Raw genomic sequence first — 19,979 nt, forward strand, 5'->3', positions numbered from 1 at the left:
CCATGGGGCTTGGGGGCACAGGCTTGTTCAAGGAGAAGAAGGCCAGGGCATTCTCTTTACATCTACTGAGGTCTCAGATCTGGTCCAGCGCCTCTTGGATTGGCAGCTTTGGGAAGATCTGTGCAGTGGACTCCTTTTGGGGTGTCTGTCCAGCCCTTGGGCCAGCAGTATCCCTTTCTCAGGAGACCGCCACCATCATTGAAACCATAGCGGTGGTCACCACCTGCTGTGTTTGTACTGTGTCTCCTCCCCTGGCTTGGCTGATTGACTGGGGTCGACGGTAGACTCAAGAGGGCCAATCAGATTATTACCCCTTGGAATCTGCAACAGAGAACAAGGAATGGCTGTCAGTCCCTGAGAGTGGCTTGGCCTGTAATATGCAAGCTCAGGGGCTATAGTGAGAGACTGAGAAGGGAAAGTTGCCCTGGATGCAGAGCAATAAGACTAAAGGAGAGCTACAGAGAAAAGCCATGATGCAAGACGGAGAGAGACAACACTTACCGATGGCTTTCCAACTCTTAATTCTAGCTCTTCCCTGGGGCCCAGATGCATTTCTCCCTTTGGGTTCTGTGAAGCACCCTTATAACTATATAACAAATTCCTCTTTGCTGCTTAAGCTGGTTTATGTTTGTTTCGTTTATTTCCAACTAAAAGAATCTTAACTAATATAATAAGAATATAATGTCTCCTATTTTTTCCGGCATGCTTACTGTATGTCAAACTCTAAGTGTTTTACTTGTAATTTCTTATTTAATTCTCCCAGCAACCTTGTGAGGAAGATAATACTAATTCCAGGAAACTGAAGCGCAGAGGAATTAGGAAACCTGCCCAGCATCACACAGCTAATAAATTGCAGAGCCAGTTCCAAAGCCAGGCAGGCTGGCTCCCGAGCTCACAATCCTAACTACAACGTTTTATTGCCTCCCTTGACACAGACCTCAGCGTTCTCAGGGTAGATGGCATCACCGGTGGTGGTGATGAAACACAAGCAGTTTTCTGTGTAGTGACCATTCATAAGCTCACACCCTTATTGATTATTTACTATGCGCCAGGTAACGTTCTAGTTATTCAAGATATAGTGGTAAATCCACCCTTACAAGGATTATATTTTGCTGGTGGGAGTGATAGGCCATAAACAGGCAAACGAAGAAGTGCAGAAAGTGAAACAGTGACAGAAAGTCACCAGGGGAGGAGCGTACCTGAGTTTGGGCAGTCCAGGAAGCCCTCTCTGGGGAGGTCCCCTGTGAGATGAGCCTTGACATTCAAGAACAGCCAGTCATTTTGAGATCTAGGAAAAGTCTATTTCAGGCTGAGGTGCAATAAGTACAAAGTCCTTGAGGTGGAAATGAGCGTGTATGTTAGAAAAAAGAAGACCAGTGTTACCATGAGGTATTGGGCACAGGAAGAAATAGGCTGGGGTCAGATCAAGCAAGGTCCTGAAACATGGTTAGAAGTTTGGATTTTATTCTGTGAAGCCATTGGAGGGCTATCGCAGAGATGGAGGGGTAGTGACATGATCTAAATTCAACATGGATGAGATGGGGCTGGAATTGGGTTACAAAACATGGGAAAATAGCACTTATGGTGATTGTAGCTGATGTATTGACTTCTGAGCACTTACGTGACATGCCTTGGAGATTGAAGACATAGACATGGAGATTAGCGTCCTCAATGAGCAGGTGAAGGCAAGAGTAGGTAAAATTGGGTATTTACTAATGTAATTACATTTCTAGCCAAAGAATGATGAAGTCTGGAATAAAATAGAGCATAGAAATTTGGGGTAGTCTTTTAGGAAGGAATTTCCCGTGTAGGTCACGATTAAGGAAAATAAACACCAAGGAAGGGATGTGAGGCCGTGGGGCACTGCACTCGGTGAAGGACAGGAAAGAGGCTGTTGACTTTGAGGAAAAGCGTCTTTGAATAACATAGTGGCCAGTAGCTAGATCAAAGTGGTTTCCCAGACTAATGCCTTTTCCAGTGCTATTATTTTCCCACAAAGATAAATTCTGTCACCATTTCTAGAATGCAGAAATTACTGCAGCCTAAAAAAGACTGGTGACCCCCCATTTTTCCTGCTACATTTACATATTTATTAGTCATACAAAAATGAGTGTTTACTGTGTACCTACTGTGTACAGAAAGAGGACAGGCACAATCCAGTCCCCATGACTGCTCTATCCTCACCTCCTAAGGCTCTTCTCACTCCCTCCGTTTAACCATGTTGGTCTGTTTGTACTGTTTCTGCAATAGTCCGGGCTTGTTACTGCCTCAGGGCCTTTGTACAAACTAGAATATTCTTTCCCCAGATTTCCATTTGACTTTCTACCTCACTTCCTTCAGGCCGTTCCTCAAAGCCACCTTCTGAATGAGGCCATTCCTGGCCATGCAATTTAAAGTTGAAACCCCCGTTCTCCTTCTCCCCTTCTGTGCTTCCTTTGTTTTTCCTTGGCACCTATCAATGCCTGATATACCATACATTTTACGTATTTACCTCTTTTATTGTCTGCCTCCCCTACTAGAATTAACCTTTATGAGAACAAGGATTTCTGTTCACTGCTTTATTCCTGCCTAGGGCAATACTCAGCATATTACAAGAGTTTAATAAGTACTGGTTGAATGAATAAATCAATGAAGGCAGGAAGGGTGATAGGAACTAACAAGTTGAGTATCCCAAGCATTGGACTAGGTACTTTATATAGGTTATCACCTGCATGGTGAATATTGTCCTCATGTTACAGGTGAGGACATTAAGATCTTGTGAGGAAAACTTGCCTAAGATCAGGTAGTTAATAATTAGCAGAGCTGATTGGGCCTTTCTGGCTTCCTTTACATCACAGTGTTGCCTCACAGAAGGCAATGTCACAATGACTTGAAGGAGGACTCCAAGGGTGGGGCTGTTGTTTAGCAGCCAGTCTTAGTTACACCCTTCATTTTCCTGGTTAAAGTCCACTTATGAGAGCGGTGACTCATGGAGATATGATATGAGAGGATCAGCCTTATTGAAAGTCCCTCTGAGAGAGAGCTCTGGTCCAGAGCTTCTTGGAGATCTTCAAAATCCATGGCATCTACCTGAGAACACGACGGACAAAAAATTCACACCACGCCTGACCCAGCCATTCCTTTGGAACTTTCCTAATGGTAATCATGTTCTTGGACTCCAGTACATGTATGAAAACTGATCCTTCACTACCGGAGTCTTAGTGGAAAGGGGGGTTGTGTGCACAGGATTACCTAATGGCCCTGATCCAGGCAGGGATGGAGGCAGTGCTCCTCTCACCAAGTCATGAGCCTTCACAAGGGTGGCACTCATTCAGATGAAAGGGCACCATTTTTTTATTTGCACAAAGGTACCCATGGAGTTGGCCGTAGCCCTGGGCATGGAGGTGGCAGACTGGAAGTGCATTAACACTTGTTAAATAACAATTATAGATTAGTCACTTGCTGTGCAATATTTGTCCTGTGTTATCTCCTAAATTCTCATGGCAGCCCTAAGAGGGAAGAGATGATTAGTGCCATTTTATAGATGAACCAAGGCTCAGGTAGCTTAACTTCCACAATGTCATGTAGCTAGTGAATGACAGACCAGTACCTGTTGGAAACCAGTTCTGAGGGGCTTAAAAGCCTGTGTTCATTCCTCTACCATCAGATGAGAGAGGCTGGTATTTAAGAAAGTCTGGAAAGTGGGATTTAGAAAGTTATTTTCCTCTCCTCTGTCTCCATTCTCAAGACACACCCGTCCTCCAGCAGAATCTCTATTCTCTGGATTGGAGTTCTCAATCCTACTCAAACCCAAGTCTTGCTTTGAGTAACGAATTATTTTGTAACACCTCCTTTATTATCCTAAAATTAAATTCATGGATAGCATAACCTACCACACATAATTTCACAAACAATGTAATGCCATAATTGTAATGTAAAGGAGAAAAAATAATTCCTAATAACGTAACAAGATATAAGTGCTCAGATATGACTACTTGAGGAGACAATGAAGTGGTCAGGTGTTTGCACCATATAATGAGTAAGTCTAGAATTAAGAGAGAAGGTTAAATGTCATTCCATACAGTTTAGGAAAATAAAGGAGCAGAGTTATAAGTGGACACCAGAACAAAGACTAGTGTTAGGAGAATCAATAACACTCCAGACTTACTGGTTTCTGATGACAGAAAAAGGTAAATAGCTTTAGTTAAAATAGGGTTAATACTCGACAAATTACAAACCATCGAAGTAAAAAAAAGGAAAGGGATGTGACTATGTTATACCTGAAAAGAAGTAAGTAAATAATGTTAATGTGCTTCCTCTAGAGTTGCCAGATTTTTTAAAATACACTATTTTATTGGTCTATCATGCATACCAAAAAAGGCCCAAATCATAATAATATGAACAAATTAATGCAATACGCAAGGTGGACTCGTTGTAAGCAGTACCCACTTAAAGAAATGGAGCATCGCTGTCGCTCTGAAAGCCCTCCTCACGTTCCCTCGCAGATGCTACTTCCACCCTCCTTTACAAAGGTCCACCCATTCTGATTTCTATCACGTCGATTAGTTTTGCCTCTTTTTGAACCATATGTAAATTTATTCATGCAGTGTGTAAATGTTCATGTCTAAGTTATTTCATTCAACATTGTGAGATTAATCTATAATACTACATGTGCAGGATTTTGTCCATTTTAATTGCTATATAGTATTCCTTTGTATGACTAGTCTACATTTTTTTCTGTTTTACTGTTAATGGACATTTGGTTGTTCCAGTTTGAGACTCTTATGGATAATGCTACTTTGAATGTTCTTGTACAAGTCTTTTGGAACACAATTGGATGCATTCCTGCTGAGTAAATGCCCAGGAGTAGAAATGATTATGTCATAGGGAGGTCTGTGTTCAGCTTCAGTAAATACCACCAAAGAGTTTTCCAAAGCGAATGTATCCATTTACACTTACACTAAAAGATAGCAGTACTAAGTGCTAGTCATCTTTATAATTTTAGCCATCAGGTGGGTAAAATTGTATTTTTAATTTGCATTTCCTTTATGACTACTGAAGGTGATCATTTTTCATATGTTTACTGGTCATTTTGCTTTTTGGGGTTTTTTATTTTTTGAGGAAGATTAGCCCTGAGCTAACATCTGCTGCCAATCCTCCTCTTTTTTGCTGAGGAAGACTGGCCCTGAGCTAACATCCATGCCCATCTTCCTCTACTTTCTATGTGGGATGCCTACCACAGCATGGCTTGCCAAGCAGTGCCATGTCCGCACCTGGAATTCGAACCAGTGAACCCAGGGCCACCAAGAAGCAGAAGGTGTGAAGTTAACTGCTGCGCCACCGGGCTGGCCCCTGGTCATTTGGATATTCCTTTTTTTCTTTCTTCTTTTTATTAATGTTTTATTGACATAAGATTGGTTTATAACATTACATAAATTTCAGGCATACATCATTATATTTCAGTTTCTGTGTAGACTACCTCATGTTCACCACTCAAAGACTAATTGCCATCCATCACCCTGCACATGTGTGCAGTCACACCTTTGTCCCCCCTCTCTCCCCTCTTCCCATCTGGTAACCGCCAATCTAATCTCTGAATCTGTGTGTTTGTTTGATGTTGTTGTTGTTTTTATTTTCTATTTATGAGTGAGATCGTATGGTATCTAACTTTCTCCCTCTGACTTATTTCATTTAGCATAATACCTTCAAGGTCCATCCATGCTGTCGCAAATGGCAAGATTTCATCTTTTTTGATAGCTGAGTAATATTCCATTGTGTATATATACCACATCTTCCTTATTCATCCCTTAATGGGTACTTAGATTGTTTCCAAGTCTTGGCTATTGTGAATAATGCTGCAATGAATATAGGGGTGCATATCCCTTTATGCACTTATGTTTTCATGTTCTTTGGATAAATACCCAGCAGTGGAATAGCTGGATCATAGAGTATTTCTATCCTTAATTTTTGAGGAATCTCCATACTGTTTTCCATAGTGACTGCACCACTTTGCATTCCCACAAGCAGTGTGTGAGAGTTACCTTTTCTCCACATCCTCTCCAACACTTGTTATTTCTTGTCTTGTTAATTATAGCCATTCTGATGGGTGTGAGGTGACATCTCATTGTAGTTTTGTTTTGCATTTCCCTAACTAGTGGCTTTTCCTGTTTTCTTCCTGTAGTTGATTTCTAGTTTCATAGCATTGTGGTCAGAAAAGATGCTTGGTATTATTTCAATCTTCTTTAATTTGTTGACACTTGTTTTGTGGCCTAGTGTTTGATCTATCCTGGAGAATGCTCCATGTGCGTTTGAAAAGAATCCATATTCTGTGGTTTTTGGATAGAATGTTCTATATATATCTATTAAGTCCATCTGGTCTAATGTGTCATTTATGGTCAATGTTTCCTTATTGATCTTCTCTTTGGGTGATCTATCCATTGATGTAAGTGGAGTGTTAGAGTCCCCTGCTATTATTGTGTTCCTGTCTATTTCTATTTTTATGTCTTTTAATAATTGCTTTATATATTTAGGTGCTCCTACGTTGAGTGCATAGATATTTACAAGTGTTATATGCTTTTGTTGTATTGTTCCCTTTATCATTATGTAGTGCCCTTCTTTGTCTCTTGTTACATTTTTGTTTTAAAGTCTATTTTGTCTTATACAAGTATTGCTACCCCAGCTTTCTTTTCATTGCCATTTTCATGGAGTATCTTTTTGCATCCCTTCCCTTTCAGTTTGTGAGTGTCTTTAGGTATGAAGTGTGTCTCTTGTATGCAACTTATATGTGAGTCTTGTTTTTTTATCCAATCAACCATCCTATGTCTTTTTTTTTAAGATTTTATTTTTTTCCTTTTTCTCTCCAAAGCCCCCCCGTACATGGTTGTATATTCTTTGTTGTGGGTCCTTAGTTGTGGCATGTGGGACGCTGCCTCAGCGTGGTTTGATGAGCAGTGCCATGTCCACGCCCAGGATTCGAACCAACAAAACACTGGGCTACCTGCAGCGGAGTGCGCAAACTTAACCACTTGGCCACGGGGCCAGCCCCCCATCCTATGTCTTTTGATTGGAGCCTTTAGTCCATTGACATTTAAAGTAACTGTTGACAAGGATGCACTTATTGCAATTTTGTTACTTTTTTTTCTGGATGTTTTAGTAGTTCTTCACTGTTCCTTTCTTCTCTTCTTGCTCTCTCCCCTTGTGGTTTGATTGCTTCCTTTAGTATTACGTTTGGGTTCCGTTCTCAATTTTTTGTGTATTTATTATAAGTTTCTGGTTTGCAGTTACCGTGAGGTTCATATACAATAACCTATGTAAATAGCAACTTTTATTAAGTTGATGGTCTCATAAGTTTGACCTCTTATTAAAAGCTCTTCTCTTTTACTCCCCTCCTCCAACATTTTATGTTTCTGATACCATATGTTACCTCTTTCTTTTGTGTATATGTGTCTATTAACCTCTTATCATGGAAATAGATAATTTTAGTACTTTTGTCTTTTTACCTTCATATTAGCTTCCTAGATGGTTGATCTGCTACCTTTACTAAATATTTGCTTTCACCACTGTTTTTATTTATTTTTCTTTGATAATTTTCTAATTCCTATTTGTGGTCTTTTCTTTTCCACTTAAGACCCTTTACCAGTTCTTGAAAGGCTTCTTTATTGGTGATAAACTCCTTCAGTTTTTGCTTGTCTGGAAAACTCTTTATCTCCCCTTCCACTCTGAAAGATGACCTCACTGGGTAGAGTATTCTTGCCTATAGGTTTTTTCCTTTCAGCACTTTAAACATATTGTGCCACTCCGTTCTAGCCTATAAGATTTCTGCTAAGAAGTTAGCTGATAGCTTTATGTGGTTTCATTTGTATGTAAGTTGTTGCCTTTCTCTTTTGGCTTTTACATTTTGATTACAGTGTGTCTTGGTGTGGGCCTCCTCCAGTTCATCTTGTTTGGTGCTCTCTGTGCTTCCTGTACCTGGATGTCTGTTTCCTTCCTTAGGTTAGGAAAGTTTTCAGCTATTATATCTTCAAATAGATTCTCTGCCCCTTTGTCACCCTCTTCTCCTTCTGGGACACCTATGTTAGTATTCTTGATCTTGTCCCAGAGGTCTCTTAGACTGTCCTCATTCTTTTAATTCTTTTTTCTTTTTTATGTTCTACTTGGGTGATTTCCTCTAGTCTCTTGTCCAGCTCACTGATCCTTTCTTCTGTATCATCTGCTCCATTATTGATTCCCTCGAGTGAATTTTTCATTTCCATTATTGTATTCTTCAGTTCTGATTGGTTCTTTTTATATTTTCCAGCTCTTTGTTGAAGTTCTCACTGTATTCATCTATTCTTCTTCCAAGATCAATGAGCATCCTTATGACTATTAGTTTGTACTCTTTATCAGGTAGATTGTTTATCTTGGTTTCTTTTAGTTCTTTTCCTGAGGATTTGTCCTGTTCCCTTATTTAGAACACATTCCTTTGTCTCCTTATGTCTATTTCTCTGTGCTTATATCTACTTGTTAGGTAGATCAGCTATGTCTCCCAATCTTGGAAAAGGGGCCTTATGTAAGAGATTCCTTATGAGGCCCAGCAATGTGCTTCCCTCTTGTCACCAGTTCCAAATGTTCCAAAAGTGTCCCCTGTGTGTTATGGAAGTATTGCTCTTACTGCTGGTGCACAGCAAAAGTAGGCTGTCCCCCTGGCTGGCTGGTCATAACACTCAGCTATGTGTGGCTGCCATAGGCCCTTCAGTCACCTTATTGGGCAGTGCAGACCCAGCACAGTTGGCTGCAAGGTCTAACAGCACATTTCTCTTGCAGTTTTTATGTTGAGTGAGTATACCCCCAGCGTGGCTGGTTGCTAGGCTCAGGAGCTCACAATTGCTGTAGAGGCTGTTGTCAGCTCTCTCAGGAGTGCAGCTTGGTGGGGCTGGCCCCAGGCATGGCATCACACAATATTTTCAGGCTTTGGAATGTGTAGCAGATCCCCTATGTAGGTGTTTAAGAAGCACAAGTCTGCTACAGCTGACAAGCTCCACCACCTGCAGGCCCATGCACTCTGTCAATGCAGTCCTGCCCCATGTGCATACCCCACCCCACTGAAGCAAACTCATTCACCCTGCTGAACAGGTCCCCCACACCCTACCTATGTAGGTCCACAAGTTGCCTGAGGGCTTGCTGGTGGGTGGAGCCACTCCCTAGGATGGGCTGCCTGTCCTAACTGAGCTGGATTAAATTGGTGTTCTGGTGGGTGGGGCAGACTCCTGTGCTAACAGGCCAGGGGAAGAACTCCAATGGCTCCTGCCAGTGTCTGTTTCAGCATGCCTATACTAGGTCACAATAAGGGCTGCCATCAATGTCTCAGTCCCTCGGGAGGTGATCCCAACTGCCTCCTGCCTCCTTGAGATGCACCCAGAGACCATCAAGTGAGTCTCTTTCACCAAACAACTGTGCAACTTTCTTTCTGGTGATTTTGTGTTGCTTTCCAGGATGTGTGAATTTGTGTGTGGGCCATTTAAGAGCAGGCTTTTCTTTCTCTTACGTTCAATAGCTTTTCTGGGGGTATTCCCCCTTGTTGTTAATAGCCAGCAAAGCTAGATATTATGATACTCATCTCAGTTGTGCTGAGTTCAAAAGCTGTTTATTATGGCAAAGCTCATCTGCTCAGATCCCCTACTCCTCCAGGGAAAGCTTCCTACCTTAAGATTGCTCCCAGTCACAAAGCACCATGGCTGGAATGTGGCTTTTCATCTCCAGAAAGGTATTTCTGCCTCTTCCACCTCAATCAACACTACATTTTTGTGGGGGTTCTTTTATCCAATTTCTGGTTCTCTCTCAGGGTTAATTGTTCTAAGAGTAGCTGTAAATTTGTCATGTCTATGGCAGGGAGTGAGTTCAGAGTCCTCCTATGCTGCTATCTTCCCAGTAATCTCTGGATATTCTTTTTCCTGAGGTGCCCGTTCAAGTCTTTTACTCATTTTTTATGCCACTTTTTTTTATCAGTCCTATCCAATGGCAATATAATGTGAGCAATGTGTTTAATTTTAAATTTTCTAATAGTCACATTTAAAAAGAGTAAAAGGAGGGGCCAGCCCCACAGCCTAATGGTTAAAGTTTGGTGTGCTTCACTTTGGTGGCCTAGGTTAGGTTCCCAGGTGTGGACCTATACCACTCATTGGCAACCATACCACGGTGGCAACCCACATACAAAATAGAGGAAGATTGGCACAGATGTTAGCTCAGGGCAAATCTTCCTCTGCAAAAAAGAAACATTTGAAGATAATTTTAATACTTGTTTTATTTAACCCAATATATACAAAATACTATCATTTCAATATGTAACCAATGTAAAATTTATTAATGAGATGTTTTGAACTCTTGTTTTCATTCTAAGTCTTTAAAATCCGGTGTGTGTTTTACACTTGTACACATCTCAACTTTTACTAACCACATTTCAAGTGCTTCATAGTTACACATGAGTAGTGGCTACTGCATTGGACATTGCAGGTCTAGATGCTTTTTTGCTCATACCTTCTCCCATATCTTGGCTTGTTTTCTCATTCACCTAATGGTATATTTTTTAATTATTATTTTGAAACAGTTTCAAACCTAAAGAAAAGTTGCAACAACAGTACAAAGAATGCCCTTATCCCTTTCACCCAAATTCCCCAATTGTTCATGTTACTTTTCCCTCTCTCCCTCTTTCTCTTTCTCTCCATATCTATATATATACATGACATACATATATACATATGTGATTCTGACATGATGCCCCATCCTCCCTAAAAGCTCTTGTGTAACTCTCCCAGAGATTCTCTCCTACATTAAGACCATACAAGGCTACTAATCTGAAAATTAACATTGATGCAACCCTACCATTAAACTCACAGACCCTATTCAAATTTTCCAACTGTCCCAACAACATCTTTCCTATCTCATGCAGGATCCTATCCAGGAATATGTGTTGCATTAAATCGTCATGTTTCATCAATATTCTTCAATTCAGAATAATTCTTCAGTGTCTCTCTTTCCCTCATATCCTTGATTGTCTTGGTATACATACATTCACTTTCTATTTGTTAGTCTTCATATGGAACATGTATTTCATCCTTTTACTGTTGTTTCTTTGGCACTTAAAGATACTATTCCGTTGTCTCCTGGCTTCTGTTGTTTCTATTGAAAAGTCAGCTATAAGGCTTATTGTTGCTTCTTTAAATGTAACATGCCTTTTTTGTCCGGCTGATTTCAAGAATTTTCTCTTTTTGGTTTGTATTAGTTTTTAACTATAATATGATCAAGTAAGATTTTCTTTTTATTTGTCTTGCTTGAGATTACAGCATTTGTTAATCCCTAGTTCCTTGTTTTTCATCAGTTCTGAAATATTCTCAGCCATTATCTCTTCAATTCATGTATCTACCACATTCTCTCTCCTCCATTCCATGTGGAATTCCAAATATTTGTGTGTTAGACCTTGTCATTGTTTCTCATCTGTCTCTTGCAATTTTTTTCTGTATTTTCTGTCCTTTTGTGTCTCCAAGCTTCAGTCTGAGTACTTTTTTCTGATTCATTTTCCATTTCATTCCTTCTTTTTTTCAGCTTTTATAATCTGTTGTTAAATCCACATGTTGAGTTTTTACTTTCAGTAATGGAACTTTTTATTTCTACAACTTTTATTTGATTCTTTTTTATTTCTTCTAAAATTCTCCACCTTGTCATTTAATGTCTTGAATAAAATTATCAGCTTTATACCCTTTGCTGAACTAATTTATTATTATTTAATCCAACAAATTTTTAAGTGAGATAAAAATCTTTTTAAAACATTATACCAAAAATTGAATCTACTTATCCCCACTCAATTAGACCATTGCAACAGAGCAGGTGGTTTCCCGGAATAATTATTCTTCTAATGACCTCACATACAGTCAAATAAAAAAAGCAGATAACTGTCTCATAAAGCTATAACTGATAGTCTCCGTAAACATCAGGCATCCTCTTGATGTCATAACTATGGTTAGAAATGTACATGATGGGAACTGCTGAATTCTTAAAGTCTTCATCAAAAGTGGCCACAATATAAAACTTTGTCTAAGTATTCTTCTGTACTAAGAACTCACCTGCATACATTCCTTTGTGCATGATCATCATTCAAACATTGGATCCTTGACAATTCTTAGAGATACTTGAAATTCTGCCTTAACTTCTCAATTTTACCATTACACAATTGGTTATACAGGAAATACATGCAGAAGACAGACAGCCCATCTTTGATGGTACTATATTTGGATTGGCTTTAATGAAAAGCTGATAAACTTGTATCAATCAGGATATATGCGGGCCCAGCTGTATGTTAAATTAGTGACATAAACAGGAAGATTGATGGGGAAAACTTCTCTTTTCTTGAGTACACTGGGATCTTTATCAACTTTGATTTTAGAGACTAATCTATCTTTTTCTTTTAGCCTCTTACCTCAGAAGCCAAGAATTTGCTTCATGATCGCATGTATCCTTGCTTCCCTTTTGCTTCCTATGTCCACCCTGCAGTCTTGAGGCATCATCCAAAGTCTCAAGGCAAGAACAATTATTTTAAAGTTCATGTTTGAGAACTCCAATCTCTGGATTTCTTTGGATTTCTTCCTACTCGTTTTTTTTTTCCATGAGTGGTTGTTTTATATTGAACGTCCAACATTTTTCACAAAAAAAATTATAAAAATTAGTTGAGGCTCTGGATGATGTCATATTCAGACTTGATTCACTTTTGTTTCTGGTAGGCAGTTAGGTTAGAAGCAGATTACCTCAATGCAGTTGAGGACTGAATTGATACAAAGCTGGACTTCAGGGTCTTTTTTAAGCTGGTCTATTTCTTATTTACCCTTATTCCTAGGGTTTATCTCTTTAGGGTCCCAACTAAAAGCCCATGGTGTTTTCCAGTCATGCTTCCATGGCCAACCTAATTTTTGTTCCCCAGCTTTCAGAGACTGTCTGTCCAAAGTTCTGTGCAAATCTTCTTCTTCTCAGCTAGCTTTTTAATTAGCACATATTCAAAGGGGACAATAGCACCATCTGTTGGGCTTACCACTTTGGACTTCCCCTCTCTCTGGGATCTTGGCCCTGCGTGTTCTTTCTTCCTTAGTATATCCCTGACATCTTCAAACATACATATTTTATTTAGCCCAGGTTTTCTGTCTTTTCTCAGCTGGAGGATTAGTCTGAAGCAAACCAGTCTACCAACAAGGCAATGGGTTGCCATATTTTCAAAGTACTTTGTAAGGCATGTTTCATGTCATTAATAACATAAACACTGACTTCAAAAAACACTGTGAGTATCTAAAATATTAATGAAAGTGAAAATTATCAAACCAATACCAATATTTCTTTCCATTTTATTTACCATCAGTATTATTGCAACTATATTTTGAGTAGAGAGAATGCTTGGAGTAAATTATACAAAAAATTGAGACCGTATCTTTATTCCATTTAAGCTTTATTTCTCATACAACTTTCTCCATTATTACTGGGATTTCTACATTATTTCTTATTAAAAAAAAAACTCTTTCAATGTTATTATAAAAGTCAAGCATAACCAATTATTTTTTGTAGAGTCCAGCAGGACATTTGAATGTTATGTAGGACATGAGACAATTCACTGTGTGACTGGGCAATTCAATGCAGGGAGGGTCCAGCCTCCTTGGTCCATTGACCAGGAGCATACCTCCAATAATATTTCACAAGCAAAATGCTTCCACAAGTTTCCAAAATATCCTCTAGGATTCAGTATCACCTTTTCTGGAAACCCTGCATAAGATCTATAAAATCATCCCGGCAGACAGTGCTAGCCCAGGCTATGTGTGGACCCCAGGGTCAACCTTAGAGGCCAAAGGGTAGTATGGACCAGTCACTGCGGTCTTGCCTCCAACACCTGACAACTCCTAAAGCCACCCTAAAACCAAGTGAAAGCAAGTTAGTGTTAATACTCAGGACAAAGGTAAAGAAGGCAACACACACCCTGACATTTCTTCTTGGGTTAGGATGAGTGCGCTCCTCAGCTGGCTGGATATTATCTTCAGTAATTATAACCCCTTGTATTTGTCACCTACCAAGTATTGGCAGTTCGGAGCCAGGCACTGAATGGCTTTAATCCTGTTATCTTAACTCTCTCAACAACCCTATAAAGAGGAATTATTATTCCTAATTTAGAGATGAGGACACTGGGACTTAAACATTTAAGCGATTGCTTAAGATTTTTAAACTATTCAGCACTTCTGTTATTCCGCTGCACTCTTACTGCTCCACTCCAGGCTTCCAGCCCTTTTAAAGCCTCGTGCTCCACTTAGGGGTAGAAGGGGGCAATCTGATGGGAAACACTTGAGAAAAAGAAAAATGAGTCTAAAAGGGGCCTAATATGGAACTATCTAGGCTCCACTCGATTCTCAATTCCCCTGCTTAGGGCGCTGCCCTGGGAGCCCATCCCCACAGCCATCACTGCAGCGGCTGCGTTTGTCTACTTTCTGATCCCAGCAGCCCGGATTTCGAGGCATTCGGCACCGCAGTGTCCCTGCCTCAGCAGCGCATCCCCGGTGGCCCAGTCTCCAAAGCCCTTCTGCCCACCCCTTCACCCCCGCAGGCCCTACAGCCGCGGGTCCAGCAAACCCTCTACCCCTACCCCGGCTGCAGGGTTCACACTCCCCTGAGCTCCTGGCCCGGGAGGTGCGAGCTCCTGGCCCAATAGTGGCTCTTCTCGCACCCCAACTAGCTGCGCAGGCGCGCTAGGAGCCACTCCCCTTGGGGAGGGCCGCAGCTGGGACTCGCCTGGCCCGCCTCCGTTCCCTTGGCAACGCAGTACACAAATGCTAGCCTGGCGGCGCACCGGCGCTGTGCTTCAACAAAGCAGGTGAGGAGGGCTGCAGGAGAGGAGTCAAGAGTAGAGGGCAGGAGGAAGAGTGCGGAGGCTAGGAAAGAGAAAGCAGTAGGGAGGATATAGTTCACTCCCCTTCATGGAGTTCGGTCTGATTCTGTTAAGAGCTCGGTCGGACCCAATCCTTGCTCCGCCTCCCACATCTCGCCTGTCCCCCGTGTGCTCACTTAGACAGAGCAGCCTTCCTTCACGTGGAGTTTCTCCTCTCTCTTGATCTTCAGAGACGCTGGTTGACAACTCCTTTGGAACGTGTCAACAGAGGAAGCTCTTTCCCCACTTCCATCCCCCAAACTTTTTGGGGAACAAGTTTCTCCCTCTTAGGGGAGCACCCCACAGAGGGCCTGGAAGCTACATGGCAGATGTGAGTATTCACCTTCCCTTGGGTGGGTCTTAGTTCCTCGGCTGTCTAAGGATACCCAAGTTTTGTGGAACAAAAATTCTATGGGATTTCTGATCTTCAGGGTCCCAACATGAGAAGGGGTCCTGGTCATGTGCAACCAGCTGTCAGGGCCAATGTTAGAAATTAAAGGACCTTGCTCCTTCCTTTGAACCCCCACCAAATGCAAGCCTTTGCTTCATATAGTCCCCACGCCATTCCCACCTCCAAAGGGCTGTGAACCAATGCCAAACCCTCCCGTTACTCCAAACCTGGATTGTTGAAGTGCTGGTAGGTCAGTTTATGAAATAATATGATCAGACTGACAGTTGTATAAAGCAAACATAGTTCTGTGGGGCTCAGAGGATGGGATTCACTGGAAGGCAGAGAAATATCATTTACCTATCCAGCCACATTCCTTTGCAGAGTTACCTGTGTTACACGTTATTTATATAATTGTTTACCTGGTCTTGGCTAAGAGGAGTAAAGAAAGAAAAAGCAACTTCTGCAGAGAAGATTCAGATAAGAACATTCTAAGTTACTCTGTTTTGATGACTGTAATGGTCTCTGTGTTTTTTTCCTTTCTTTCTACTTTTTATACTACCCAAAGATGCATGGCTTGGCATACAACCTCTCTAAGATCCCGACCAGTAGAAAAGGATATACTTTTGGAGCTAGAACAGCCGTAAGGTTTAAGCCAATTAATAAGGTGAGAAATGGCTGAAAGTGCGTACATTTTAGTGTGATCCATGTTTTTGCATCGGAGAGCAAAAAGCAGAGAGAGGGAGGTTACCTAAAGAATATGCCCTGAAATTCAAGAAAAATAGACATTTAGGCAAAAGCTATTAAAAAGCCTGTTGGAAAAGCTTGGGTATTACCATCGCACATGTGTGTGAGTGTCCTGGGAGAGCGGAAAACAATTCTTGGAAGAAATTGTGCCAAGATAGGGCTTCAGTGCTGAGACACCTGATGCTAAAATACTGGAAGCTTTGTTTATATGCATCATATTATCAGCTAAAAAACAAATTCCAACTTTTCCACCCTTTCATGTGATTGGATTTCAAGTCTAAAAGTCTTTAGTGTAGGGTTCTAATCTCTTGTTGGCCATTGTCCTGACACTTAAGCTCAAGGAGAGGGATGCTGGCTCTAAAAATATCTCTGAGTGGGATGGTGGGGGTAGCAGCTGCAACAAGTTACCTTGGTTCTCTGCCCTAGGCTTATTTCTTCAACCTAAGCGTTATGTAACTCTAGGTAGCTGAACCACACCCTTATCTTGATCTTGGTTTTCTACCTACTGTAGATCTGTTTTTAAGCTTCAGGTGGTTAAACCATAGCTGATACATGACCAAGAAGAGGATGATTCTGATTTTTTCTACTTAGAAGCTTTCTATGTATCTGTGTCACCCTCTAACATATTGATCTTTTTCTTGGAAACAGGATATGACGCCTTACCCAGGCATGTACCAGACAGTAACTCCTCGGGAGCAAAAACACAAACAAAATTTTGCTCCATTTAATACCTTGTTGCCTCGCTTTAGGACATGCTCAAAGGACACTTATGATCCTGGGTATGTCTGCCTCCTCTTTTCTGGTGCACTTCAACAAAGAGCAATAGGAAAGAAAATACCAAGAAGGGGTTACATCCAAAGCATGCCAGCCGAATAAGAAACCACCCTTCTTTGAAGATTCAGCCTCTTGTCCTCCAGATCTCTGACATTATAGAATTGTAAATCACAGTGATTCACTCAATAAATATTCATAAATGTGCCAGGCAGTTTTGCATGTTCCAGAGATTTTGCATTAAACCCATCACACAAGGCTCCCGATTTCTTGGTACTTACATTCTAGAGTCCAGATAGATGAGAAGCAAATAAACAAGAAAATATCAATAGTAATAAAGAAAGTGACCATATAATTTATTAGTCAGACCAGGACACTTCTGAGAGTGACAGGGGGCCTGATTAATACTTATATCAAGACAGTAGACATAAACTAAGACTATCACAGACAAACCAGGAAGTATGGTGACCTGGTGATGTGCTATGAAGAAAATCAAACAGGACAATGATATGATACGGAGTGAGAGACCGGAGGCTACTTTAGCAAGGATTGTCAATAAAGGTTTTTCTGGGGAAATGACACTTGATCTGAAATCAGAAGGACAAGACTGAGCCAGCCTTGTGAAAATCTGGGCCCAGAGCTTCCCAGGCGGAAGGAACAGCAAGTGGAAAGGCTGTAAATTAGGAAGGATTTGGTGTGAGGGAAAAAAGACGACTAGCATGGCTGGAGTGTAGTGAGCCGGGGAGGAAATGGGAACAGAGCAGAAGGGGCGGGGCTAGAGTATGCAAGGTTTGTAGATCTAGGGCAGTGTTAGGAAGCCATTCAGAATCTATGGAATTGGAGGGCAAAGGTCAAGGTCTTTCTGTTACTAGAGAAACCCGGGGATCAGAAACTGAATTGAATGTAACTTTTTCAAGGTTGCAGTAAGGAAGTGGAAGTGTTGAATCTTGACCCCCACGTCCACTCTAAGTGTTATCACCACCACAGCAAAGAGTCTACACCAAAAGACAAAGTGGTATGAACAAAGGCAATTAAAAAATAATCCCATTGTCAAAATTTAATTGGTTCTAATTTGCTGTCCCTAGATTGCTGATAGATTAAATTATCAGTGTACTTTTATCACCCCTTTCAAATCGTGGGCAGTGCTCATTCATCACTGTGGTAGATCTCTTTTGTTACTCACCACTTCTAGGATCTTTTGGTCTCTCAGCTAAGGATACTGAGTTGTGGAAATGTTTTTTTAAACTAGAGTCAATTTTTATTGTAACTGGATGTCAAGACAAGATATCTTTAGCACTGAGACCTAATTAGAAATATACTAACAGGCAAAGGAACCTCACACTTGCCCAACATTAAAAAGCTAATTAGTCTGTTGCTTTTCCCAAGGAGTTAGGACTAGTTCAGGGATAGCTGTGGTACTGATGGGGTTCATATGTGGTCACTAACTCATTAGATATGATGTTTTGTATTTTTATTTCTAGCCCTGGCGCTTACAACCCAGAAACTAAGCCACCCAAAAAAATCACCTGGCCAATGAAATTTGGATCTCCAGACTGGGCTCAGGTTCCATGTCTACAGAAAAGAACTCTAAAAGCTGAGGTACTAAGATTGGACTTCCGTAGAGCACTCTATTAGTACTTACATATGTATGAAGGGTTCTTAAACGGGAGTCTGTGAGTGAGCTTTAGGAAGGCCTTGTTCCCATGAAGTTATATGTGCAATTTTGTGTGTATATGCATATGGGGATCCTTTTGGAAAGTTACACAATTTCCTTAGATTTTTAAAGGTGTGTGTGACTGAACCAAAGTCACATTTTCTTATTTAATCCCTAAATAATCTTCTGTAGTAGGTACAGGAGAATTATCTCTGTATGATATAGGGGGAAACTGAGGCTCAGATGGATTAAGTGACTTGTGCAAATTGCTCAGCTTGAATCTAGATCTCATGACTCCTGCATCAGCGCTCTTTCCATCACACCGCTTGAGTATTAGGTTATCAGGAAGGTGTAGAGCATTCTGGGAAAAACACGGATTCTGGGGCCAGACCGCCTGAGTTCAAATACTAGCTCCACTGGTTACTTGCTGTGTGATCTTGGGCAAGTCACTTAATTTTTCCTAAGCTTCAGTTTTCTTATCTTCAAAATGGTTATAATAGAATCAGTCTGATAAGGTTGTAAAGATTGTGAGAATGTAGAAAAGCATTTAACACAGTACCTATATTATACTAGTGCATGTTAGCTATCATAATTCCAGAGGTGCTTTTTTTTTCATAGTGAAACTTTGGATTAACTCTACAAGTATTTATTAAATGCCTAATGTATTAACATCATCATGCTAGGGCCTATGGGTAACATTCAAGAATTAAACATATAGGGGCTGGCCCGCTGGCACAACAGTTAAGTTTGCGCGTTCTGCTTGGGTGGCCCGGGGTTTGCCGGTTCAGATCCCGGGTGCAGACCTACGCACCACTTGGCAAGCCATGCTGTGGCAGGTGTCCCACATATAAAGTAGAGGAAGATGAGCACAGATGTTAGCTCAGGACCAGTCTTCCTCAGCAAAAAAGAGCAAGATTGGCGGCAGTTGTTAGCTCAGAGCTAATCTTCCTCAAAAAGTAAAATACAAACATTATTTAAAAAAGAATTAAAGATATAATCTTTGTTTTCAAGAAGTTTACCAGCCATACTTGGAGATTCACCAAGTATAAAATAATTCCTAGGATGATATACAACAAAGTAAGATGACCACAAGTAGATGTACAAACATATGTTGGGAGAATCACCACAGCTGAGTTACTGTGGGATTGAGTTTAGTGAGGCCGTAACAGCTATAACATGCAGAGTTCCATTTTGCACAGCTGGGAGGACCGGAGGCAGAGAGTCCTCATGAGAATGTTGACCTAGACAATATTCTTTCCTTGCAGCTGTCCACAGACAAAGACTTTAGAAAGCATCGGAACCGTGTGGCCTACCTAAGCCTGTTTTACAGTTGAGAAGCTGTGACTGCCTTCACGTGCTCCTCCTTACCACAGTTTCTCCAGGCTTGAGGGCAGAGCTGCTCTTCGCCCTCTGCATTGCTGTGGCCCCTTTGTCTGCCAGCATGGGGCCCCGCGAGGTGCAAGGGTCTCCTAACTATTGGATGAGAGCATAAAGACTGGTTCAGAGTGTTCTGTCTC

The 19,979-nt window shown here is 41.1% G+C and overlaps 1 protein-coding gene across 1 annotated transcript; it reads left to right on the top strand.

The window, feature by feature from the left end:
• The first annotated feature begins 2 nt into the window (after positions 1 to 2).
• Positions 3 to 19,970, top strand: PIFO (primary cilia formation). Its single transcript, XM_046645321.1, has 8 exons — positions 3 to 280; positions 14,476 to 14,632; positions 14,812 to 14,848; positions 15,094 to 15,233; positions 15,859 to 15,957; positions 16,686 to 16,816; positions 18,290 to 18,407; positions 19,728 to 19,970. The coding sequence occupies exons 1-8, from the start codon at positions 3 to 5 to the stop codon at positions 19,794 to 19,796; spliced, it is 1,029 nt and encodes a 342-aa protein (XP_046501277.1). The 3' UTR covers positions 19,797 to 19,970.
• Positions 19,971 to 19,979: the final 9 nt, after the last annotated feature.

Source organism: Equus quagga, chromosome 18 (assembly GCF_021613505.1).
Source record: "Equus quagga isolate Etosha38 chromosome 18, UCLA_HA_Equagga_1.0, whole genome shotgun sequence".
NCBI classification, from domain to species: domain Eukaryota; kingdom Metazoa; phylum Chordata; class Mammalia; order Perissodactyla; family Equidae; genus Equus; species Equus quagga.